We start from the raw sequence: 26,252 nt of genomic DNA on the forward strand, positions 1-26,252 counted from the left end.
TTGACTATGAATTTGAAGCCACAAGATGACAAACATGCATTCATTGTATTATGCTAAACAATCTGTACACACACTTAACAATTAAAAGAACACTTCTCTCCCCTCCACCACCACCTTCCCCACATGCGGTACCTGAAGTCTAGTGTTCATTTCCAAGAAATAGAAGTTCTTTTTTGAGTCCACCAGGAATTCCACTGTTCCAGCAGATGAGTATTTTACAGCTTTGGCAAGAGCTACGGCCTGTTCTCCCATTGCTCTGCGTGTCTCAGGATCTAAAAAAGTGCTTACACATGTTGAAAAAAAAGTTTTAAAACATAGACAGCAGCATTTGGGAATATTTTATACCTTTGATACCAAAATAGAATTGAGGGTGGGGAACAGAAACATAAAGTCACTGAGGTTCACATCAGATATATGGGGTTGGATCATGCAACACTTTCACTAAGTCTTCCGTTAACAAAGACTTTTTTTCCAACAGATAATGACGTTTTTGATGGTGAAAGGCTTATTTTAGAAAGAACAGTCTTTCTTTGTTGAAGGAATTCTTTCTCCATTAGAGGAAAACTAGAGGTACGGAGTCACAGGATCAAATCATTAGGAGTTCAGCCTAGCACATGAACACATGGTTCTGTTACAGATGATAAACAATTTTTGTAGTGTCCACAGGAGTAATGTTAGAGTTAGGAGAGCTCTTTCTCATTCCACAGACCTGTTTCCAGTGTAAAAACAGATAAAACATTTATTGAGCATAGATTATTATCCCTTTCTCTCACAAGTTTACCTTGCTCATCTTCCAAGGAGCTCATCGTAGTAAATGTGATTCTCAATTCTTCGGTTTTAACCCTCCCAACAATCCAGCATTGTGCCTGTTGGATTGTAGCTAAAAGCAGCCAGGGCAATTTTCGGTTAGAAAAATGGCATAGAGGAGGGTGGGAGTTAAGCCCCACTTTCGCAATACCATAACCTTGATCCATATTCCCACCCCTCCCCACATCCCCTGAGTTCTTCCACAACCACATTTAGAAACCAAATTTAGAAACCAATGGTCAGCATCTTTTTGAAAATACCCATCCAGACAACTGAGGTGCAAATTCCCAAAATTGATTTGTGCTCTTTTGGACAAGCAGGACCTTACCCTAAATCTCTAACATGCAAGAAGCAAGTTAAGCCACAAAAGAATGCACCAGAACAATTTGCATGTATGCTAATTCCTGTCTCAGCAAAGATTAGCACAATATTTTAAAGATGAAAATGTAACTGTGATGGACTGCACAGTATAAGAGAGTTTAAATGTGCAGGTCTGTCTAAGGAAAAATGTTGTTTACATTTCAGAGTGGGGAATAAGCCCCATAAGTACAGGGGGGAGCGATCTGATTGGATGCGCTAACCTGTGCTCTGATTGGTGTAGCAACAGGATGACTCAGAGAGGGAGGAGGATATCTCTCTGACAAGAAAAGATCGAAAGGAGCTTTTGGATTCCGATTCCTTTGTGTGAACATTTGAGTGCCTTAACTGTGTTAAACACACCTTCTCTGAAGTTGTATTTCAGATAGTGTGAGGAACTTGACTGGTTATATGGTGATAACCTGAGCTGTGAGAGCAAAAATGATACCCCAACAGAGAGAACTGATAGTTTATAGAGAGGTCAAAGCTGAGGTGGAAGACCAGAGTCTTTCCACAGACGGCCATATAAACCAGATAGGAACAGATTTTCTAAGAAAGTAGAATAATTCCTAGGACCAGTTAGTCTGGTGTATTTAGTGTTTTGCTTTGTTTAACTTCCAGAGAGAGTTATATGTTTAGTTTGGGGTTTCTAACTGAGATAAGACTAGGTGTGAGGATAGTCTGGAAAAGTACCAGCTGCTAGGACGCTGTAATAATCTTTAAGCCTGAAACATCTGTAACTGTACCAAATAGTACATCTAAGCTACTGAACTTGAATCATATTAAACCTAAATAAGATATGTGCCAGAAACTGAAAACTGATACCGAAGCCAAACCTCTTGCATATATTTTTCCTGATCTTTTACCATCTAAGTTTCTCCTATTCTCATTCCCTCTGTTAAATAAATTTAAATTCTGTTTGTTGAAACCTGCCTCAGCATTATTTGGTGCCTTGATAAGGGGAACTGCCAGAAGTAAAAATAACAAGCTCCTTTTACCTTCTGGGGTGTTACAGGGCTCAGTAATAGTGCTTTATTTCACCACATGGTACCATCTTAAGCTGCTCAATGACTGGGAAAAGGCGGGAAATCTGGCAAGTCTAGTCAGAAAGTGCTTAGCCTACCTCAGCAAATGAAGAAGCTGAGGGCCACCCATCACAGTAACATATGTACTCAATTGCAAGTACCTGCATACCTCCATTTTTGGAATCATAGCCTCCATAATTAAACAAAGCACATTATTAATTTTTTTAAAAAAAACTTCAGTTAATGATTTAATATACGGGATTAAGCAACACTCTCATTTGGAATGTTTTTGTTTCCATAGAGAACAAATTAAGACATTAGTGATGGAAGGGTTGGGTATGTCGGGGGGGGGGGGGAATCTTGAAATCAAAACTTGTAAAGCTTCCCGCTGAACTGTCTTGCTGTTTCAACTTTCGCCTGTAACACAGAATGTGACATCCAATGACAGTAACAGCTTGCAGCTTAAATTATTCTTTCAACTTTACCCTTAAAGCTGAAAGTTTTAATTTTTTGTTTTTCTTACTTGATTCATCTGTTCCACACAGCAAGGTGCCCCCATCCCCACCCAAAGCACAGCTGTTTCTTTTTCCCAAGAGTGCAGTTGTGGAAATCCTTTTGAAAACTTCTGTGAAGACTGATCCCCAACCAATGAGTTTTCTCACTATAGGACACTAAATATATCATCTTGAGGCCAGAGGCTCAGAAAACACAGGGAGAAAAAATGTCTATTCTGGCCATATTTCTTCACACTATTCAGACTATGCTTCTATACTACCCTGTTCAAATTTATATCGACTTCTATAAAATTTTGCAAGTTTTACCTATCAAAATAGGGAGGAGGTTACTCCTGTCCTCATGCTGAGAACCTGATCTGGATACACAAGTGTATACAGAATTTTTAAAACTGAAATTTGACAATCTGTCTCTCTTCCCATCCACCCCACTTAGAAAGCAAAGACCAACAAGCATTTTATCACACTTCTCATATTAGAGTGGTAAATCAAACTAATGTAATAATCCCAACAGCAGGGGAGTCAGATAATCAGAATTCCAACAGAACACTACAATAGAGCATTTCCTGTACACAAAATGGTTGAAAATCTGTGTTTATTAAGCGCCTAAAAACTAACTAGGTGCTATACAGAAATAAAACATAAATAAAGACAATCTGCTAGCTCACAGTCAAGGACAAGAAAGACATAGTACAGAAGCAAGAGGAGTTGTAGATTGAAATGGAATGGGTATAAAGGAGAGGAATTTTTTTCCACACTGAAAGGATTGCAGACTTCACAAGTACCTCCTGAAAAACTCAGCTTCAGGTTTCACATCAAAACCATAAAATAAAAATCTTTTTTTCCCCAGTAAACAGGTCAGGCAAGCATAGCAGACAGCCTATTCCAGTGATAATCCCCTGCACATACTTCAACCCCTATTTGCAGTGATATCAGAGAAGAACCTCTGAATCACGTCTCTTTCTCCTCCTCTTCCTCTCATCACACTCATAATCTCAGATCCAGAGAAGCCCATGCATAAGCGGCACAGGGATGGACAATATGAGAATCCAGCAGCTGCCCCTTATGCCATATGAGGGGCTGCTCCAGAGGGCTCCCAGGTGTAGGGAGGCTTTCCAGGTGGAAGAGGGTGACCACAAAAAACAATAACAACGTACACATGCAGAAACAACCTTGCTCTTCTCCCAGTCCAAGTCATAGAAGGTAATGCTGAAACAGGGAGACACTGTTTATGCGTCAACACAGGAACTCCGAGCCTGTGCAGCAGCCCACACCCTACGTGAAATCTCACCACCCATACAAGTTCCAGGGGGTTTATCATCTCAACAGGCTGAGTATCTGTTTCTGTTGGGAGTTTTAACCCTTTAAAAATCCAGAATGTGTGTAATGATATGATTTTAACAGACAGGTAATTCTGTTAGCTGAGGCAGTTCTGAGTCATTCCACACATTGCTACTGCCCATCTGTTTATTTTCTAAGAGTGCTCCAATGCTTCGGAATCTGAAATGCCAAACTATAATTCCTTTTCTCAGAATAGAACAGATTTCAGAAGCCCATGTCTCACAGCACAGAATTATGCACAGCACCAAATATTATTGCAAAATAATACTGAAACAAACCAGAATGTTATTACCACCTTCTGTCAATTTTTGTGCTAAGAAATACAGGTTGGACCCGAAGAACTGGGAGTGGAGCAGAGCTCAAGCAGCAGACTTTCTAACATTTCTGCTGCAACCCCCTACATCACCAAAAAAGTAATTCCTAAGAGTTTGGGTATTCCTAGTACAGGATGAAGTACAAAGGCTACAGCTAAAGGAGGGGAACACCTGTGGAAGTTCTCATTTTTTTCCATGGTATTTTTTTCCCCATGGTATTAGTTTCCATGGTATTTGCTTCTGCGCCAAAGGGGACAAAGTGTGTCTATCCAACCCCATGGTACTAGATGAACAGTTGAGGCGTCCCCCTCACTTCTCTGCTGTACTGCACATCCGTACTAAATGGCTTGTGGAATTCACAACCTACACTCTCCAAAGGATTGTACAGACTCATGAAAAGTGCCAATACTCACCTTGGTGCTTCTTCAATCACTTTCTGATTTCTTCTCTGAATGGAACATTCTCTTTCATTCAGCCATAATGCATTGTCATGCTTATCAGCCAAAACCTAGTAAAAGGTAACTTTTAATAAATAAATGCATTGTTTGTCTCTCTCAGTACCAGGAACATTGATGCAATAGTTCCAGTTAAAATAAAATTAATGATACAAAAATCAATCCACTGAGGCTGCCTTAAAAAAAAACTACATGCATACATAATATTCAGAAACTCCAAGATTATTAGTCATTCATTCATTCAAGGGATAATTCTCCACTTGATAAAGTGTCAGGCTATACTATGCCCCCTCCATGGGAATAAACAAGTAACAGGTGAATTAAATTGGACTGTATCTTTTTGAACATATCACCCTGCAGTTACAGAAAGAATAGGGGTTTGAACCAGGTGGTCAAAGACATGATGCAGGTTGTGACATTGTGACATTAATGGTGACAACTGGGATCAATTCATTTGTCACTTTCAAACAGAAGGGAACAGAGAGGGGTGCATGTTCTCATCTTACAGGTTGGGAATCTTCCCTGAATTGGAACAGGACCTCACTGTTTTGCTCAATCAGATTCATAGTGGTAAGAACGTTAAAACTCAAACTAAACCTCTTCCCCAGCAAGCTGGTCTCTCAGGCAACTTTAAAAAAATCCATATTGACAATTAAGTTCACATAAGTAAAAAAATATAAATCCTGTTACTTTGGTACCCTGATCCAATGTACTGTATTTATGAGCAGCTAAATGAAATCAAAAATATATTTAGAAGTGTGTTCAGATCATAGTTTTGCTTCTCTCGGGGCATCTTTGAGCCAGAGGGGTATAGTAGTTATCAGCAGTGGACTCTAATCTGGAAAAACAGGTTTGTTTTCCCACTCCTCCAGATGTAGTTAGCTTGGGCTAGTGAGAGTTCTCTCAGAACTCACTCAGCCCCACCTACCTCACAAGGTGGCTGTTGTGGGGACAGGAAGGGAAGGGGTTTATAAGCTGCTTTGAGTCTCCTTACGGTTGAGAAAAGCAGGGTAAAAATATTCTCTTCTAGTAAGAAGGAGATCTTACCTCCATGCATTCTGCAACTGGAGTCGCACAGAACCTTCCCCAAAGGATGAAAATATGACAGATACAAACTGACATTTAAAAAAACTAGCTGAACGACTCATTTCACTTTCTTGAACTAAGATTTTTAATTGATGTTTGAATTGGATATCCCCAAGACCATAAAAGGTCCCACAATGTTAGCAAAAGGCACTTATGCTGATGAAATGGTTTCTCCCATCCCTTCCCACGTACATCTCCATACTCTAAGGTGGATTTCGCATGGGCCAAAAACAGTGGTGTGAAAATGGTGTAAAATGGTTTAAAACAGTGTAAAACGGTTTACACTGTTTTCACACTGCTGTTTTTGGCCCATGCAGAATCCACCTAAGTTTTCAGGGAGAGGAGGCTAAATGTGGAAGTAGAGAAAATAAAAAACATCATCCCTACCTGAGCAGAAGCACTATCTGCTCCACCAGAATGAGCTTCACATCCAAGATCATTATTCCACTAGCACCTAGAGTCAAGTTCAGGGAAGGGCCATATATATCCACTCTTCCCCTTCCCCAAAAGCATCAGTCCTGCCTGTTCCAGCCTGACACTGTTTCCATGTTGCTACCCAAGATGCTGCTGGGCTCTGTGCCAGCCAGAGTGGGGCTGCCAGGTGCTTCCATGGTGGCCATGGAGAGGCTGGCCTTGAGTCCAGTGGCATCTCTGGATTGACATTTTATGCATTCTCCAAAGGACCTGTCTTGTAAGACTTTTCAGGTTTTATTCTTTGAATAGACAATCTCCATACCATATATTAAACTGTTTCTAAAATCCTCATTTCAAAAGCAATTTGAAATAAATAAAATAAAGCAAGGCCAAAATCCTCTTGGGGATAAAATAAGTATACAGTCAAGAGCCACGACTTTTAAAGGAACTATTCAGATTTTTTAGGAAGCAGGGAAGAGACGAACAGTAGTGTCAAAGGATTTGCACATGCCCAGTGATAGTGAACCATTAAGCCAGAAGGTAAACTGCTTTGCCAGTACTGCTGCCATTCCAAAAATTGGGTTTTATATACCACGTGAAGGTGTTGTTTACAAACACAAATCTGAAGTTTCCTTTGTCAAACAGGCCAGGCTGCCCACTTCTTTGGATTCTGGCTACTGCATTTAGAATCTGAATGTTACCACGTGCTAAGGAAGTTTGGATTACAATGCTACAAAACTGCAAGGACTGTCAATGGCGAACCTATGGCACTCCAGATGTTCAAGGACTACAATTCCCATCAGCCCCTGCCAGCATGGCCGACTGGCCATGCTGGCAGGGGCTGATGGGAATTGTAGTCCTTGAACATCTGGAGTGCCATAGGTTCGCCACCACTGAAAGCTGTTCATGGGTTGAGAAGGGTTTGTGATGCATTAATTTACTGAGCTCATCAGAACTTATTCCAAGCTACTTAAACAAAATTCATGATAGAAGTTAAGGACTCTGTATTACAGATGGGGAGAAAACACAGATTAACTTACTACTATACTCATGTACAATAAAGTTTAATATATATACCAAGAAGCAAATATTCAAAGGCTAAACATAAATCTTTGTTCTCTGTTGCTGAATCTCTGTTCAGTTCTATTTCAGAGGAGAAATTAATTTGAGACTAATTCAATCATCAGTTCCATCAACAAATATATTTAATTCATGTGCAAAAAAAACCAACCTGAATTTCTATGTGTCGAGGGTTATCGATAAACTTTTCTATTAGCAATCGATCATCACCAAAACTTGAAGCAGCTTCCTGAGATGAAAACCTAAAGCCTTCCCTTTAAGCAAACAAATCAGAGAATTAGAAAAAACAAATTAGAAAAAACAAACTAATACACTGAACTTTTATCCAACAACTGGGTCAGGGTTGGCAACTTTTTTGGCCAGAGTACTAACAAAAATCCCCACAATATCGAGCTGTGAAAATGGATCAGCAAACTGAGGGCGGAAGGCACCAGGGAGAGAGACAGATGGGGTTGTTCTTAGCCAGTCACAGCAAGAGCAAGCTGAATCCTAGCAATGCCACAGGAACTGACCTCAATATCTTGGTTTGACAACCATCCATGTGTGTGAAGCCAAATGGTCAAGCAAGTTGTTGTTCAGCACCCCCCACCCTATGGCTGCCTGTCCCTGGCTTAGGCCATGACCCACACAGGAAGTTTTATTTTAGGAATTGCACCTCACCAAGAACAGCTCCCTATAACCATTTTGGCACCTAACAGTACCAAATACAATCATGATTTGAAAAGCAACAGACAGCAAAAAAAAAACAGAAAACCTATGCCAGTTTATGCAATCAAGATCTGACCCCTAGCAAAATCTAGTTGGCTTATACTGACCTTCTAACAATAAAGTCTGGAGTGGCTCAATTGGGTTGTTTTGGGAGGATGTTCCTTTAAAAAGGTGCTATGACAAAGGAGGATCTGTTCTTCACTGCAATCAGTCTAGCATCAAAGAAAGATGCATCTCCTAAGCACAGACCGCTCAGATGATCTCCGTGTATACAAGAGATTGAAAGGGAAGAAGTACTTTTCTAAAGTTAACTGGACCAAGAGCATCCAAAGCGCTAAAGGTATTTTGAACTAACAGAAAGTTCCCAGTTTTCAAAGGCAGGGCATAATAGCAGTTCAGCCTCAATTTGCCAAGCCACAGATCACAGTAGGCAAGCGCACATTTTCTAGTAATGATCAGAAATGTCAAACAACCTCAGTTAGTAAAAGGCACCACTATGCATACCCTGCTTCCCCAAAAATAAGACCTACCCTGAAAATGAGCATGATTTTTGGAGGATGCTTGAAATATAAGCCCTACTCCAAAAATAAGCCCTAGTTACAGATTCCCCAGCGCAGGTGATCTGGCCACATGGGGGGCGCAAAATCATGGGGAAAAATAAGACATCCCCTGAAAATAAGCCCTGTCTTATTTTCGGGGAAACATGGTCATAGGAAATAATTTGCACCATATGATCCACTCTAGTACACCTTAAAGACCTCTGGATACACATGGGTATGTATAAATACAATGCCTGATCAGTATATCACATATAATCCAGAATTGATCACACAGATTGGATGTAAGCATGGATCTGATCATAAGAACACGAGAACTGCTCTGCTGGATCAAATCAAGGATAAATGAGCAAAATGTTTCCAACGGTGGCAAGTCTGATGGTTCCAATATGCACACAAGCTGCACCTGCAGGTAATAGACCAAGATGGGTCAAAGGGCTTTTGGAGGAGGATCTTTGATAACGATACCACTTCAAAGGTGGATCTGTTACATGTTTCAATCAATCCATCACAGTGGTTCTCAACCTGGGGGTTGGGACCCTTTTGGGGATCGAACAACCCTTTCACAGGGTTCGTCTAAGACTGTCTGCATCAGTGTTCTCCATCTGTAAAATGGATAAATGTTAGGGTTGGGGGTCACCACAGCATGAGGAACTGTATTAAAGGGTCACGGCATTAGGAAGGTTGAGAACCACTGATCTATCATTTAACAAAGATTCAACTCCTAAACACAGGTCATTCAGATGGTCTCACTGTATATGAGGGACTGATAGGAAAGAAAGATGTTCTACAGTTAAACTGGATGAAGGGCTTTCAAAGCTGTAAAGATTAATAGAAGCACATTAAAATGGTTGTCCCCAGAGAAACAGGTATTCATATTGCCTCTGAATCCAGCAGCTCCATCATGACTAATAGTAGTTACTATCTATCACCCAAGAATTCATCTGATCCTCTCTGAAAGTCATTAAACCCAATGGAAACACTCCATTTTGTTGTAATGAATTCCACCACTTAATAATGCAAGGTTTCTTGTATCCACCCTATCTAGAACAAATCAATTTCACTGACCAACCCCAAGTTCTAGTGTTGTGATTTTCCTCTATTTGCTTTTTCAATACCCAGCACAGATTCATAAATTTAGTCATTTTTAAAACAAAAAAGCACCATTGGTTTCAAGCCTGTCTTTACAGCAAAGTTGCTCCAAAGCCTTGGTTATTTTGGTTGCAACAATTATAACTATACACTGAATCTGAAATGTAGCTGCATCATCAATCGATTTCCTTTTCTAATAATCCCTACCACCACCACACACTGAACTGGTGTCTTCATTGTGCTAGTCACTGATCCCCAATACCTCTTTCCTGAGTACTAACCAGAATGTTTAGACATTATATACATGAAGCTGGGATTTTTCCCTTTCACAATGCATACAGTCATAACCATACTCAAGGATAAATGGGTAAAGGACACACAATATGAGAGCCAGGTAAACAAGAGGAAAGAAAGTTACACCTACACAACATCCCTGTATTGACTTATATTTTGTTACATTTTACTATCCATTTATCCAGCTTGGAAAGGTCATTTTAAGGGATGTTTGTAGTATGATACAAGTTTCACCTCTATGAATAATCTGGTGTCAACTCCAAATTTAAGTTCATCTCTGATTCCAGATCACTTACAAATAAATTACTGGTCTCAAAACAGGGGCCTTTTCCTAATTCACAGCTCACCACAGATATTCCCAGTGGTCAAACCTTGTGTCTTGGAAACATCTTCTGTGAAATCATTCCACATACCTCCATTCCCCTTTGTCTTGTATCTGGTCTCCATCATTATTTTTTTTACAGACTGCCCTCAAACAGTCTACTGCCTTAGAAGGGGTATCACTATGGCTTTAGCAAATGACTGTGGCTTTAGCAAAGGTCTGCTTGCCATATCCATACCCACAGAGCCCATCTCATAATAGCTGCTGTGGTCATGGATCGAGCAAGGCCATAGTGTCTAGGGATGCAGCTACTAGGAAAGACATGGCCTATCCCTTTCATGGCTCTGCTATTTTTTCATGCATATAGCCTTTATTGGCATCATACAACAAAACAGTTTACAACCAGAATAACATTAATACAGCTCAAAATAACCATCATTTAATACAAAAACTTCCCTTTGCAGAAGTACCAATTATATCAAACAAAAACTTGGCAACTAGTTCAGAAAAATCCTGATTAGAGTCATCCAAAAATGATTTATCCTTCGGTCATCTGTCATATCCAGGTTAGAAGATGTGAACAATACTCGATGCTTATGCCTTAAGTCAGTGGTGTTCCTGCCTAGGGACAGGGGGTACTCTATGTCCCCGGGCGCCCCCCATTTAGTTACGTGGGGGGGGGGGGCGCCAACATTTCAGGGTCGTTCGTGCGTTTTTGAATTTTTAAGTGTTTTTTCCACGTTCCGGCCTGCAGGGGGCGCATTTTTAAGGCTAGTGGTGCCACAATTTCAGGGTACTATCCAGAGACTGTCCTGATGATACCACCCAAATTTGGTGATGTTTGGTTCAGGGGAAGCAAAGTTATGGACCCCCAAAGGGGGTGCCCCCATCCCCATTGTTTTCAATGGGAGCTAACCTGAGATGGGGCTACCCATTTGAGGGACCATAACTTTGGTCCCCCTGAACATAACTTCACCAAACTTGGGTGGAATCATAAGAATAGTTAACAGATGATACCCTGAAATTTTGGTGTCAGTAGCTTTAAAAATACACCCCTTCCAGGCACCCCAAGATTCTTTGTTTTGCAGTGACTTTGCTCCATTGTAGCCAATGGGGAATTTCTGAGTGTGTAGGCAGGCTGCACATTTTTGAAGATAGAGGCACCAGACTTTCAGGGTGGCTCCAGGAGGTCCTCCTGGTAATAGCATCCAGGTTTGGAGACCTTTGCTTCTGGAGGGTACAATTTTATGGGCCCCCAAAAGGCTTATTTTGTTTCCCCGCTCCTGCACATGAAAGCCTGTGTGCTGAGATCTCTCAGAACTCTCTCAACTCCCCCCCCCAACTCCAGAAGCAAAGCTCACCAAGCTTGGATGCTATTACTCAAGGCCTCTTGGAGCCACCTTGAAAGTCTGGCGCCTCTACCTTCAAAAATGTGCAGCCTGCCTCAGACATTCCTCATTAGCTACAATGGAGCAAAGTCACTGCAAAACAAAGAATCTTGGGGTGCCTGGAAGGGGTGTATTTTTAAAGCTAGTGACACCAAAATTTCAGGGTACCATCTGTTAACTATTCTTATGATTCCACCCAAGTTTGGTGAAGTTATGTTCAGGGGGACCAAAGTTATGGTCCCCCAAATGGGTAGCCCCCATCTCAGGTTAGCTCCCATTGAAAACAATGGGGATGGGGGCATTCCATTTGGGAGTCCATAACTTTGCTGCCCCTGAACCAAACATCGCCAAACTCGGGTGGTATCACCAGGACAGTCTCTGGATGATGCCCTGAAATCATGGTGCTGCTAACTTTAAAATATGCTCCCTGCAGGCCGAAAAAACACCAAAAATACCCCCAAAAAACCCAAATACCTTGCATTCGCATTTGTTCATATTTGGGCAGGACATAATCGGACAATTTTTGTCCGAATGTGCCCAAATTTGCCCAGATTCCAGCCAAATCTGCTATTTGTTTCATCTGAATCTCCAACCCTCAAAAGTGATGCTGTTTCAGGGTGGGGAAGAATCCACCCCCAAACAGCATCACTTTCAACTTTGTTTTAACCGGGGTCCCTAGATTCTCCCTTTAAGGTAGATTTAAAAGAAGAATCTGAGCTCCCTAGTTTAAACACCATTGAAAGTGATTCTGTTTGGAGGTGGATTCCACTGGAGGTGTTTTGTGAGAGATGATGCTGACATTTGTTTGGTAAATGTTTTGCTGGGGGTGATTTGTGAGAGATTTACATGCTTAATACCCACTTGCACTGGCTTGGAGTTGTTTCTCAGGCTAACAACCTACCTTATGGGGTTGTTGTGATTAGGAAATTAGGAAAAGAGTTGGTGGGGAGAGAGCCATGTATGTTTTGATGGGAGTGGGAGGTGTTTTGTGAGCTGGTACAAAAAATCATTGTTTGGTCATGGTGGGGGAGGGTGGCCGCCCATACGCTGGGCCGGGGGTGGGGGGGCGCCAAACTCAGGTTTTGTCCCCGGGCGCCAGTTTGCCTAGGTACACCCCTGCCTTAAGTATACCCTATTTGGGCAGTGAAACATAGTGTGCGCTAGCGTTTCCACTTGTGCACTATTGAATAAGCATACTCTTTCAGCCCTTGGTATTTTTTTGAAACCTGCCCTCAAGTAAAGCAGATGGCAAGATATTAAATCTGGCTAAGGAAAATGCATGCCTTAATTTAAGATTAGTCATGTAGAACAGATAATAGGACATACAACCCTTTTCTCCAACTAAGAGTTGATTTACAGGTGAACAAGTTGAATTTGCTGCTATTAAAGATCTTTGATAATCCCATTCTAAGAATTTGTCTTTTATCCATTTTTTGGCCACTAGATAAGTCAGCATTAATATTTCATCCATATATACCAATTTCTGCAATGTTATCAACAATTTCCCCATGCCAGTTGGAGGTGTTAAGATTGGACAACAGCAGATAGTTAAAACTTCCCAGCTTGGAATGATGGTGGATTTTTAGTCAATATATTATCGCTCTTATCCAAACCAAGGTAGTTAGAGAACACTGGCCTAATTAAATGCATAAGGCTGTGTAGGACACGCAGTTTGGAAAACCCATAGTCCTGTGTAAAAATTTAGAATTATAATATTTACACTGGTGTTTTGAGCTAAAGAGAGGACTGGGGAACCATAGAGTAGCTGAGGAACTACTTTTGCATTGAATGCCGTAATTACTGCTGTAATATATTGACGTCCACTAGGATAAAAAAACATTAGTAAAGCATTTGCAGTCAACGTAGCTTTTACTGATGCTGTTTTAAAATGGGCTGACCAAAAAATATTGTAAGTAAACAAGTTCCCCAAGTATCTATATTTCTGGCTCTGCTATTACCACTAAGTATGAGTTAGCTAAGTTACATTACCTTGGCAACCTTCTATCTTCACCATCTGGATGGCAATGTCAATTTCTGTGGGATAAGACCTGCAATTGCTGCCACACTAAGCCAAATTAGCAGCCATTAAGCGTTTTTTCATTGAAGGAGCTCTTTATGCACTTTTTCCTATCAGCACATTCAGCCACTTTTGCTTCTGAGGCTGCTGCGCTGTGGCTCCTTTTCCCCTTCTCTCAGCATTGGCCTGGCTATGTGGCTTCATGAGAGCTCCCAACTGCAAAGAAGACAGCAGGCCCAATAGGTATTTGTGGATCCCTTCATTTGCAGGGGAGGGGGGGAATAGATATTCATGTCTCCCTTCATTTGCAGGGGGGAGGCAGGGGAAGAAGGCATGGACAAGATGAAGGATAAACAAAGTTCACATGCAACAGTCAGTGCCAGTCTGCATTTGGCTGCAGAGATCTAACTCAGTTGCTCTCCTTTGAAAGGCAGGAGTAAAACTGGCCGATGCATTCCTGCCTAGGAGATAGATTGGGGAAAGTTTTAGTCCTGACTACCTAAGCAGATAGTGAGAAACACCCAAGTTAAAAAATGCCCCCCCCCCCTGCCCCGGAGCAACAAAACTTATGGAATTAAAACAAAAAAATAGCATTTGGCGGCAAGATATGTTGTAAACAACTGATGCAAAAATGCCCAAAAACTTGGTTGGCTCCATATTGTGCCATCTGTCTGCTGACTCCCACCTTCTCTCTGACATTCTTGAGCCAGTTACAGACGATAAATTCTGTTTGCTTATTCCATTATACCATGACAAAAAAATTTACTAGGAGCCTTTGGTGAACCATTTTGTTAAAAGTTTTTGGGAAATTCATATCAATAAATGAAAATACCAATATATCAAAAATAACAATATTGAGATGTTTTTAGTCTGCTTCACGTCAGACTATTTTTAAACAATTCCTTTGCATTTCAGAGGTAGTTTCTGTATTTTAATTTTTTCACAACTAAAGAACTTCAGACTGCCCACACTCAACATCTCTTTCACTTAAATAATCTCATTCCATAATCTCATCTGAAATAATCAGAACACACTTGTCTGTATCCAACCATGCAACTCCAAAAACTTAGGGGCACTTAAAATTTTCAGAATGGCTGAATGATTTACACCCCTTTACAATGGAGCTTACTGGAACCCACTCAGATCTATTGTTTCTGAGGGGGTCAACAGACCTTCCCAAACAAAAATGGAGACAAAATGGAGACAGGGCAAGATGGAGGGCAAAATCAGAAGAAATCACCATCCCATGCACCCCCCTCCAAAAATGTAGGTGACCTTAAGTTTTGGAAATGTGGGGTTGGAAACAATCCACTGAAAATATGAGAAATTCCTATTAATGTTTTTGTTGATTGTAATGATTGAACACAAAAACAAAAAAAAACTACTGGTATATATGAATGATTTTTTAAAAGAAACTAAGTAGAACAAATAATGTCCAAAGTAATTAGCATATGTCCACAGTTGAATAAATTTGTTATTCTTTTTCAAACCTGTTTACAAAAAATGTTTGGCACCATTAGATGCAGTACTATTTTAACAGTTAAAACAAGCCTATTTTAATTCTTTGGCTTCTTTCGGTAAGCAGTTGGATGATATGTATAATGATTAATTAATTGATTCATGTGCTAATTAAAATTATTGATTGCTGTTCTTGTTTATTATTTTTATTTTGTTAAAATCAATATGCCTAATTAATAATCTATAAATATGTAAAGACTTAGGAATATGTGTTCCATTGCAGCTAAGTACTGAAAGTAATTTCCAGTTCACGTTTATGAGTCTGTTGGCTCATCCTATATGATCAAGAGAGAAAAAGGGGAATGAGTTATAACACAGGCAAGCAACTGGAGCCCTCCCAGCACTCTTAAGATGGCAGAAGAAGAGCAGAAAAGCACAATGACTCCATCTGCCTTCCTGAGTGCAGGATCCTGCTGTAGCTGAAGTAACAAAAGCTTCTATCTGAAACGGCTCAAAGGAATCAAGCTGTGTAACATTTCTAGTGAGCTGATGGTCAACTTTTGAGTCAACCCATCACCCAAACTGACCCAACAGAATATCCTTGTCATAATTTCTTTATCTATATTTTAAGGGAAGGAAAAAGATGGGGAGAGGCAGGAAACAGAATAAAGAAGAAAAGACTCGTATGTTTAAAAAATGAAGTAGGCCTCATGGTTGCACCCAGAGTTTTAAAGGGGAGCCCCAGGTCTGAAAAAATAATAGACCACTAAATTATGCCACAAGGGGGCAAAGAGAACTGACAACAAGAAACCATTATCTGCAGACAACATGAATACAACAAAATTGTTGCCATGGAAAAAATATCTATGCTTTTTTCCACAAAAAGAAGACGGTGCGGTTGTGTGTTCTTTGGCGGAAGCCAAGTGGCATTCAAAGAGGTACCAATTCTCTTTTAAGGCTAGAGATGCGTATTTAAGCACCAGCTTCTTCAAAAACATTATCCTTTGCAATGTTAAGCACAGCACTTTGATAAAAGAGCATTTATAGTGCTCCAGACAGCTATCAGCATCACTGTCATTTTCTTACAGTTGTGCTCCCCATTTTGTTTTCTGTTCCTGACACAGGAAACAAAATGGCGGATACAACTGTAAGAAAACGGAAGTGGTGCTGATAGCTGTCCAGAGCACTATAAATGCTCTTTTATTGAAGTGTTATGTTTAATGTTGCAAAGGATAATGGTTTTGGCGAAGCCAAAATATGATTTTCTAGCCTTAAAAGAGAATCCGGGGGGGGGGGGGGGGTAAGGCAAGCACTAAGACACCAGCAGATCATTTTTCCACAAAAAGGTCTCGGAAGATATGGTGTATTAATTCACACATCTCCCATCTTCTTTCAGTGGAGAAAGGTATAGTCACATACATATCCTGGAACCTTGGTGGCTGTGACGAATTCCGGGACATTGCTGCACTGTAACAGAGCCAAGCTCCAGCAAACAAGGAGTTAACCACGTCAGCTTGTGGTTGGCTGGCAGCTAGAGACCCAGTTTTCAGTCAGCACTGTGAGATTTCAGGGGGATTCCGAGGCAGAGTGAGCTAAGCAATAGATTTAGAATACAACTGTTCTGTTTTCTTCATGTAAAGCTTACTCTTTGTGAGGGGGAAAAAAGAGATCTGTTCTGAGTTCCCAGAAATATAGCAGTGATACACTAAAGCACTCTGGTTACTGAGTCATCTCTAAGGGAAATCCACCAAAGGAGAATAAGCAAAGAAGGCTTATTAAAGACAGCAGTATTTCACAGAGACAGGAGTGGATTTATCCTACTGGAATACAGGTTCAGTTTGTCCTGGCAGTATGGAGGAATCATGCTAAAATATGTTATACCTGAGGATACATAGAAATCTCTCAGAAGAGAGAAAGAGAACAATGAACTGTAATAACATCTGTGAAGTATTTAAATCTGATCAATGTAGTTTAAAAAACTAAGAAAACCAACATCTCTTGAAGAACTGAGCTAATCTGAACCAGTATAATAAACTACTAACATCAGCTTGCTTGTATATAGTGTCTCATCAACTTACCTGCTTTATTTATTTTATATTTCTTCGCCAAATATCTTTACGTTTTTAAAATAAATGTCAACCAAGTTCATCTGTTTTTAACTTTTAAAAACTCTCTTGTACCTGTTTGTTTCTGGCTATAAATGGTGGTAATTTAAAAAAAAACAAGCAACATTCTCTGGCTTACTGGGAGGTGTCTGGAACTCTGAGCTGAAGAAGACCAAATATATTTATTTCTAGTACAGCGTAGAAAAACAGTGAAATTACAGAAATAGAACACACACTATGTTTTTCTATAGAAGCGAACAGTAAAGACTGCTCAGAGCCTCCAGAGGCAGGCAGTTATAATTTTGAAGAGAAAAATCTCCTCAGGGTACTAGTGGATAGAAAGTACATTGCAGCGGCTATCTTGACCTTAAAGCTACATATACCTGAAAAAAATGTAACAGAACAAATACGGTCTAATCTGCAATAGGGAACTAAATTTGTAAGACTTTTTGTTTCACATACACTATCATGAACAGAAAAAATTACTGAAAGACTCAATGACCTTTAAAAATAATTAACTCAGAGACATTATCTAACATCATTCTAAACAATACTAATACAAATTTTGGTGAAACAATGAGGATAAACCCTCCATAAGAACACAGGCAAACACATGCAATGAAACCTGTTCACCAGTCTGTTTCATGTCAATAAGGATAAGACTACACTTCATTTCTGAAGTTAGTCACATCTAAACTCAATTTATGCACTCAGAAAATAATCACTGTTACCACTTTGGGAACAATGTCTACATAAAAACACATTTTATTTATATCAGTGGAAACTTGAACAGTAGTCAAAGGAGCAAGAACCACAGGCCTGCAGCCCTTTTAACCCAGGTCTTAAAAGTGTGAGATGGTTCCTTCAACAAAGACAGACATGATAAGAAGAGAAGAGTTTGTACAACGAAACCCAAATAGTCAGTGGTTTTACTAGGTTATGATGAAGAATAGAGAATGAACACAACTCGCACCCACTTTTGTTTCACAGTCAGACCATAATAAAAAAAATTTCTGAATAAAAAGACTACACTGACATAAATATCTCTCAGATAACTAACAGGGGGATTTTAGTGTGCCCCCGCACGCACACACAGGTGCAAACTTCCAAGACCTCCTTCATACTCTTCCTGATAGTTCCTTGTTCTGCAGGAGCACCATGGCAGGGGGGGGGGGGGTTAGGCCCCTTCCGCACATGCAGAATAATACAATTTCAATCCACTTTTAATGCACTTTGCAGCTGGATTTTACTGTGCAAAATAGCAAAATCCACTTGTAAACAACTGTGAAAGTGGACTGAAAGTGCATTGTTCTGCATGTGCAAAAAAGGGGCCTTAGAGCTGCAGAGGGAACTGGGTGGTGAAAAATTATACTCTATTGTGGGATATTCTTTCTGCAGCAGATAACACAAGCAAAAATCCAAACCCAGAGCAGTCTAATATGTATTTACTTCCCTACATTTAAATTTTTAAGAAAAATCTAGGTACTTATGCTAGTATCCCAGTAATTTTTAAAAATATAATACATCACATATATATAAAAGCAAGATTAAAGTTAACCTTGGCATTTCATCAAACAAATGAAATTTTAACAGCGAATTTCTACTAAATTAGAGTGATGGTAAAACTTTGAGAGCCTATCTAAACTTGGTTCTTTTTCCCCCATCAGTAAGTCAAATCTTCTCTCCTACTCTGCATGCTCTTGGGATAGGAAACAGAACAGATGCAAAGCGAATATAACACCAGCAAGAAGACCATCTGGCACAAAACGGAAATAAGCTGAATAGCATTCTTGAGGCTTTTCAAAAACAAGGAAAATGTCACCAGCTTTTGATCCTTTACCTGCCTGATTCTTTAGATACAAAGAAAAGCCTAGCACGTGCCATTAAATTTATGGTAATGATGATTTATGTCACAGTGCTTATTGAGATTTCCAGATAACTACAAAAATAAAATCCATTTAATACTTTTTATTTAATTAAAGGGATTTCACAATTTTTGTTTCTGGATTTTGCTTTGAACCAATATGGCTAGCTACAACCTCTGATACATGCGATGCTTTTCAGCATTTTAAGGTCCCAGGAACTCTGCTGTCATAAAAGATTACTATATTTTTATTTATTTATATCCCACTAGTCTCCCCCTGCTTGTCTTTCGCATAGGAATCACAATTCCTTTCCTTTGTTTTTTTCAGATGAACATTATTTAAATTTTAAGAAATTAAGGGCATGATCCAAGCCTCCCCACTTGTTCCCGAACTCTCTCCCCATACAAGGAGGGTTCCTGCCATCGACACCTCTCCCTGTCAAACCACATAAAGGGAGCTTTACTTTCAGATGTGGCTAATGGAGCATATAAAGGTAAAGGTGCAAGCAGCAGGTCATTACTGACCCATGTGGGAGACAATTAAATGATCGTAATGGCTAGCCTGATCTTGTCAGTTCTCAGGTGCTAAGGTGGGTCAATCCTGGCAAGTATTTGGTGGAAGACCTCCAAGAAATACCAGGGTCATGTCAGGTAGGCAATGCTAAACCACCTCTGAACATCCCTTGTCTTGAAAACCCCATCAGGAGTCACCGTAAGTGAGATGTGACTTGACAGGAAAAAAAACCCCACTCACTAAGAATTATGCATTGGGAAAAGGAGGATACCCAAAAAAGCTATTTCTCAAGCATGGTTCTCCCTGTACAATATGAGAACTGCTTTTGTAACTCCTCCCATACACTAAAACCGCTGAAGACAAGACAGCCTTAATTTGATATCTGATCCATACATAGCAGCTCCATGAATAGATGATTTTATTCGGTTAATAAGCAGTAAAACAGTAGGTTTTAAGAAATTTTTATTCAGATGTATTGGGCAGGTTGCTATTTTTAGTGCCTTGATATTATATTCATTAAATTTATTTTTGATGCATGATCTTACTACTAAGATTTGTAAGATGCTATTTTGCAACTAAGGCTACTGTTCTTCATTTTGTCAATAGTCATGATCACTAGGTAGTATCCCCTATTTCAAAGACACTATACATTATAAGGCCAGATGTCAGGGACAGAAATAGGGAAGGGCTGCTGGGTTTGTGTCCTACTCATAACCATGCAAGGAGCATTTGGTTGATCGCTCTTGCGACACAGAACGCTGGACATGATGGATCTTAGTTTTGCTCTAGCAGATCTCTTTTTTGGTCCATGTCATCAATGAAAGAGACTGGACAGAATGTAATCACTTGCACGTCACAGGAAGAAAACATGTGAAATCTTCCAATTGGTGTATTTATTAAAAAGGTTTGCATTGAAAATATTGACCTATCTTGATACTGACACTATTCAAAATACATTCAGCAACCAATTTAAAATTATGGAGCCAGTTCAAATAAAATATGCACTGATTTGTTTCAACAATTTACACTGACAAAAAGATACATATATTGTTTCTACTTTGTTCTTTTTGTTTTTTTAAGCACACATTGGCAATGACTAAAGAATTGAGCAAATACCTTTTTTGTTTTATTTCATAATGCTACAGTACATTCTATAATTGGAGTCACAATCAAAATGCACACACACACACACACACACACAAAACTTCAGTATTAAACAAGATATGTTACAGTGGATATTAGGAAAACAGTGGATATTAGAAGAAGAACAAGACTATTTTTTTTTGGACACCATCTCACCTGGTCTCTTCATCATCCCATGCAATTCTCATGCCTTTCCCACCACCACCTGCTGAAGCCTTGATCATGACAGGGTAGCCTAGCAGCAGGGAACAATTAGACAGAAGTTCAGACTTTGATCAGTAAGTCATACAAATGCAACAACTGACTACACGTTCAATAACACAGCAAATAACTGGCTTATTTAAAAGGTTTTGTGGGGAGGAACATTTTTAAAGCTGCTTTAGATACAAACGCCATTTTAAGAATTTCAGTGTATCAGATTAACTTAACCTAGTATAAGAGCAAACTAAAGGGATTAGCACTTAAAATCCTCAAGCAACAGTTCCTACTTAGGTGTATTATTGCTACAAGTGCAGAATTACATTATAGAAACTGAAATAGTACCACAGCAATGACTTTGCTATATATGTTGATTTAAATCAGGATATCTGTGTAATCTGTTCTAGAAATAAGCACCATATATTTGAACAGCAGCCCAGTGCCATAAAATGTTTAGACAGGAAGTCAACAGTAAACACAAACGCTATAAATTTTAATTGGCATATGTATGGGATTTAAAAATATAAATTCTTGGCAGTGTCCTTCTAAGAAAACTTCCCTGGGAGTTAGCCCCATTAAATTATATGGAACTTACTCCCAAGAAGAATACTTGGTCTCTTTGTTTTCCACAGGAAAAACTGCACATTCATCCAATATTAAAGCAAAACATAGCTGCAAACTGTTGTATCCCATGCTATCAACCCATGGCAAGAAAGTTTTTCTTCCTGGAAGCTGTTTTGAAAGCAAAGATATTTGATTTAGGAAGCTCATACTTCAAAGCCTGCCACCCATTTTACTTTTATTTTCAAGTTGATACTGCTCTGTACTTCAAAGCTATTCCAGCTGTCTTTGAGGGCCTGTTCTACTGTCCTCTTCTCAGTGGGGTTGCCACCATGCAAGGGGAGGGGAGGGAGGGAGGGGTGGCATGCAAGGGAGGGGGGAGGGGGCCTGGCATCTGAACATGGCCCACCCACCCTAACGGAGGGAGGGGGAGGGGAGGGAGGGCTTGCAAGGGAAGAGGAGGAAGGGAGGGGAGGGAAGGAGGAGTAGCATGCAAGGGAGGGGGAGGGAGGGGGAGGGGGCCCTGGCAACATCATGGAGATTTGGGGAGGTGGTGACTTATGAAGTGACATTTGGCAACATGATGGTGTCATTTCCAGCTGCAGAACCAGAAATAAGGTCACCATGTTGCTGGAGACTGTAACATTCATTAGGAATTCTATGGTAAAACCTTATCATTTTGGATGGCTGCTAGAGTATCTAGTGACATCCCTTCCAGTCATATGCTGGAAATGACACAGGGGCATACCACCCAGGGGAACACATGGGGTCAAATGTCCCTGGGCTGTGGCCATTTAGTCATGTGGGGAGTAGGAATTGCCCCCACACCCCCCCTCCTTCCCTGATGACCTGGTGCAAACAAAGTTGTTTGGTTGTGGTGGGGAAGGGCAGCCACCCATATGAGGGGGGGTGTGGAAAACTCAGATTTTGCACCAGGCTACATTTTCCCTAGCTACACGTCTGAAATTACATCATCATCACACCAACCATCATTATAGGTTCTGCATTATCCCCACAGCATTCACTAGAGCAAGAGGCCACAAGGGTGGGAGTTCCCATCCTCTCCTCATGAATAGCAACCCTACTTCTAAGCCAGTCCAGCATCTTCTACTGTGAACTGCAATGACCTTAAGCTCTTATCTACTGCTAACTTCTGCCCTGATTCCAGAAATCCTTTTAACTGTAGGTGCAATGGCAGAACCTGGGAACCTTCTGTACGCAAAGCATGTACTCTAATAAATTATTTGGAACTCCCCATCTGAAAAAAAAATCTGAAAAAGTAGACTGCACTAATAATATGTCAGTCTGTAATATGACCCCAGAGTTCCTTGTTCTTGGAAAATTTAGGGTGATTGTGCACAGGCCAAGTAAAATAGGTTGAGGCCCTTTTTAAAAGCGGCGGGGAGGGGGTTCCCACAGAACTCGCCCCACAAATGCTTCTAACCCGTTTTATTGGTCAGAACCTGGGTTAAATGAAAATTGCTAAATTAGTGCCTTTTTTCTTAAACCCGGGTTGCAAACGCTTCTTGCTTACCTGTGCGAACTACAGCAAGCAGGAAACATTCATTCCCCAAACCCTTCCATCCACCAGGAGGTCACCATTAGAGTGGATATTCTAATAGGTGGCCATCGTGCCATACAGGTAGATAGGTGGATTCTCAGGTGGGGGGGATTCTTGGCTGCGCAGTTTGCACAGAAACACAGCCTTTCCGTGAGAACTGTGCTGCCTCCTGCCTCTGATCCCAGACGGCTTCTGCAGCCATTGTGCAAACGGTGGCACAGGCAACAGAAACTGGTTCCGTAAACCCGTGTTGCCTGTGCGGAATCAGCCAAAGTCAAGCCTCTTCTCATTTATAATAAATTCTTAAAGACAGAAATTTAAAGTAAGCATTGTACTGACCCTTTCAACAGCAGATGTATACTTTTATAATAAACAAATACTGATGGGTAAAGAAGTCATGGATTGGCCCGAATTTCTTCACTTTCCTTCACCAGAAAATGTACATCTTTCAAACGATTTAGATTTGAATAACATATTTACTAATTTTAAAAAATTAAAATAGAAAAGGAATGCGAATAATTGATTGTTGTTGGTTTTCCAGGCTATGTTGCTGAGGTCTGGTAGTTCTTGCTCCTAATATTTCACATGACATACCTCTGAAGATGCCAGCCACAGATGAAGGCAAAACATTGGGAGCAAAAACTGCCAGACCACAGCCATACAGTTTGAAAAACCCACAACAGCCAGTTGATTCCAGTAGTGAAAGCCTTCGACAATACATTGAATGCAAATAATCATTTTCCTTTTGTTAATACAACATTATGCAACTTCCAGTGACACCTGGAAGTGACATCACTATGTCAGGTGACACGCTAGCATTCACCCAAAATTCTATGGGCCAACAATACAGTTTTAGGCAAATGCTAGAGCCTTACTGCTATGTAATGACATCACTTCTTTGTTATGCTGTAAGTGGCCTGCCCATGATGGCCTCTCCCAATAACTCTCCCACTGGTTAGCAGCCTTAGGGGGCAACCGTAGTTATGGATATTATTGCAGAAGAATTAGGCTTTGCATACAATGTAGTAGTATTAATTTAGCTGAATATTTGCTCCCAAATCCAGCTACAATTTTTGCATGCCTAATTTCTCCCATGGGGTATTAGCGGATTTTTCTCATTTCTTATAGGATGTGCCTGGGTTTCATTTCTTATAGGTTATGTGTAGGTTTCTCAGAACATAGATCTGGCTAATATTCAATTTGATTGGGGCAATATTTCACCCCGAAGTTCAGAATTAAAAAATATGTGAGGTAGTAATGAAAAAGTTAACTGAGCTGAAGAGCAGAGATCAGACACACTTTGCAGAGTAAAGTGTTTTCAAATACAAATACAAATACAAAACCTTTAATGGCATATAGTAAAGTGTTTTCAAGGTCCTGAATCTGAATAAAGGTAATTTCAAAATCATAGTGGAACATTTTAATTTGGAAGTTTTAATGCACATTTCTATATAATTATATCTTCCTGATATTTTAAAATCTTTAAGTGTGAACACCCAGAAAAAAAACAGCAATGTGTTAAACAGTTCCTATGTTCATCTGATGAAGGGAAACTGTCATATTGCCCCAAATTTAAGGCCAGAATCTCAAGAGTTTAGAACTCCCCTTAAAGGCATCTCTCACTCCCATAACTGAAATTGGTGTGTTTTTTCCCCCAAAAACATTCATTGTTTTCAAGACTTGCATTGATTTGTCTTGCATCATGTCTGAGAAAAATAAGGCAAAAGGCTACCGGGATGGAGTGGTGATGGTAAATAAGTTGCATGGTTTGCTGGTCTTCATGTAAAAAACAGCATAGTCCAAACGGTTGTTAGGAGAAGCAAAATTTTGTTTATGTCAGCTCTCTGATAGAAGACAACTGACTTTTTCTTGGCACGTTAAGCACAAATACTGCTTTTCCCCTTCGTGAAAATACCACACTGCTTTTAAGAAGATCCTGATTACTACCTCTAATATCCTGTACGCAACTTGAGTCTGAAGTCTACTTATATACCTACAAAATTACGATTTAAAGAGATTTAATGCTCAGACTCTTCCAGTCCCAAAGGCAACCAAGAATTTAACAACATTAAAAACACTTTTTCCATAGGGACTACTTATTACACAGTTAATTTAGTCCAGTGTCTTCTGAAAAGCATACAAATCTCAGCACAACCAATTTAAGAACTTACCAATTTCCCTCGCAATTCTGACAGCTTCATCTGCATCCTGTAAAGGCAGGAAATTAGACCCAACATTAATCCCATCAGCAACTGCACTATGTCTCTAGGGCAGCCGTATATTGCACTACTGTCTCCTTCGATTCATTTAATGTTTGATTTTACAACCTTCTGACCCACTTCATTCGGAGGAATGTAAAATTAATACCATAAGTGGAATGTAAATTTTACTTCATCGTTGCCTAATACTTAAGCTCTAAGCAGTGGAAAATCAACTGGCAGGGAAACAGATCAGCAGGACTACAGAAGGATTTCTCAAGGTGCTAGAATTTACGTTACAGAATTTAGATGGTTTCATAGAGAAGGTACATATCAGAGCTTCCTGTCTCCTCAGGTATACGTGTGTTGTGTTTTCCTGGATACAGGCAGTAGGGGGAGTTGATTCTCTATTGTTTGGCTAAGCTTCAGGGTCAGAACGATTTTTACAGACTTCATTGAAAGATCCAAATGTATTCACAGGTGTATTTTCTTTTTAAGGCAGACAGGAATTTTTAATGCATATCAGACGCCGCAAAAAAAACTTCAAATCCACACAATCTCTAATAATTAAAGAGCTGATTGGAATTTTAATGGCAGGAAGCAAATGTCTACAATCACTACCTGTTATATAAGATAACTAATGTGAGGCTTTGCAACATGGATTGAAAAATATCAGTATGGATATAGCCATAAACATCACAGCCATCTTATGCCAACCTTCACACAAACTGAGAGGTGCTTGTCACAACACATTAGACCCCCCTCCCCACAAGTTACACGCAGGGGAGGGGGAGAATTACCCAGCTGATCACATGCTTTGCATGTGAAAAATCCACGATTCTATAGATAGCACAGTTGGGAAAAACCACAGCCTGGTATCT

At 40.1% G+C, this 26,252-nt stretch overlaps 1 protein-coding gene across 2 annotated transcripts in view; it reads right to left on the reverse strand.

Annotated features, from left to right (window-relative positions):
• Nucleotides 1-26,252, reverse strand: part of PCCA (propionyl-CoA carboxylase subunit alpha) — a 345,506-nt gene that overhangs the window by 180,634 nt on the left and 138,620 nt on the right. For both annotated transcript variants that reach the window (XM_048493110.1, XM_048493109.1), the window contains exons 8-12: nt 25,345-25,381; nt 21,010-21,088; nt 7,543-7,645; nt 4,770-4,864; nt 133-283 (exon numbers count right to left, since the gene is read on the reverse strand). In XM_048493110.1, coding sequence (XP_048349067.1) covers nt 133-283; nt 4,770-4,864; nt 7,543-7,645; nt 21,010-21,088; nt 25,345-25,381 — 465 coding nt within the window. The remainder of the gene's footprint in view (nt 1-132; nt 284-4,769; nt 4,865-7,542; nt 7,646-21,009; nt 21,089-25,344; nt 25,382-26,252) is intronic.

Source organism: Sphaerodactylus townsendi, linkage group LG04 (assembly GCF_021028975.2).
Source record: "Sphaerodactylus townsendi isolate TG3544 linkage group LG04, MPM_Stown_v2.3, whole genome shotgun sequence".
In the NCBI taxonomy this organism is placed as follows: Eukaryota; Metazoa; Chordata; class Lepidosauria; order Squamata; family Sphaerodactylidae; genus Sphaerodactylus; species Sphaerodactylus townsendi.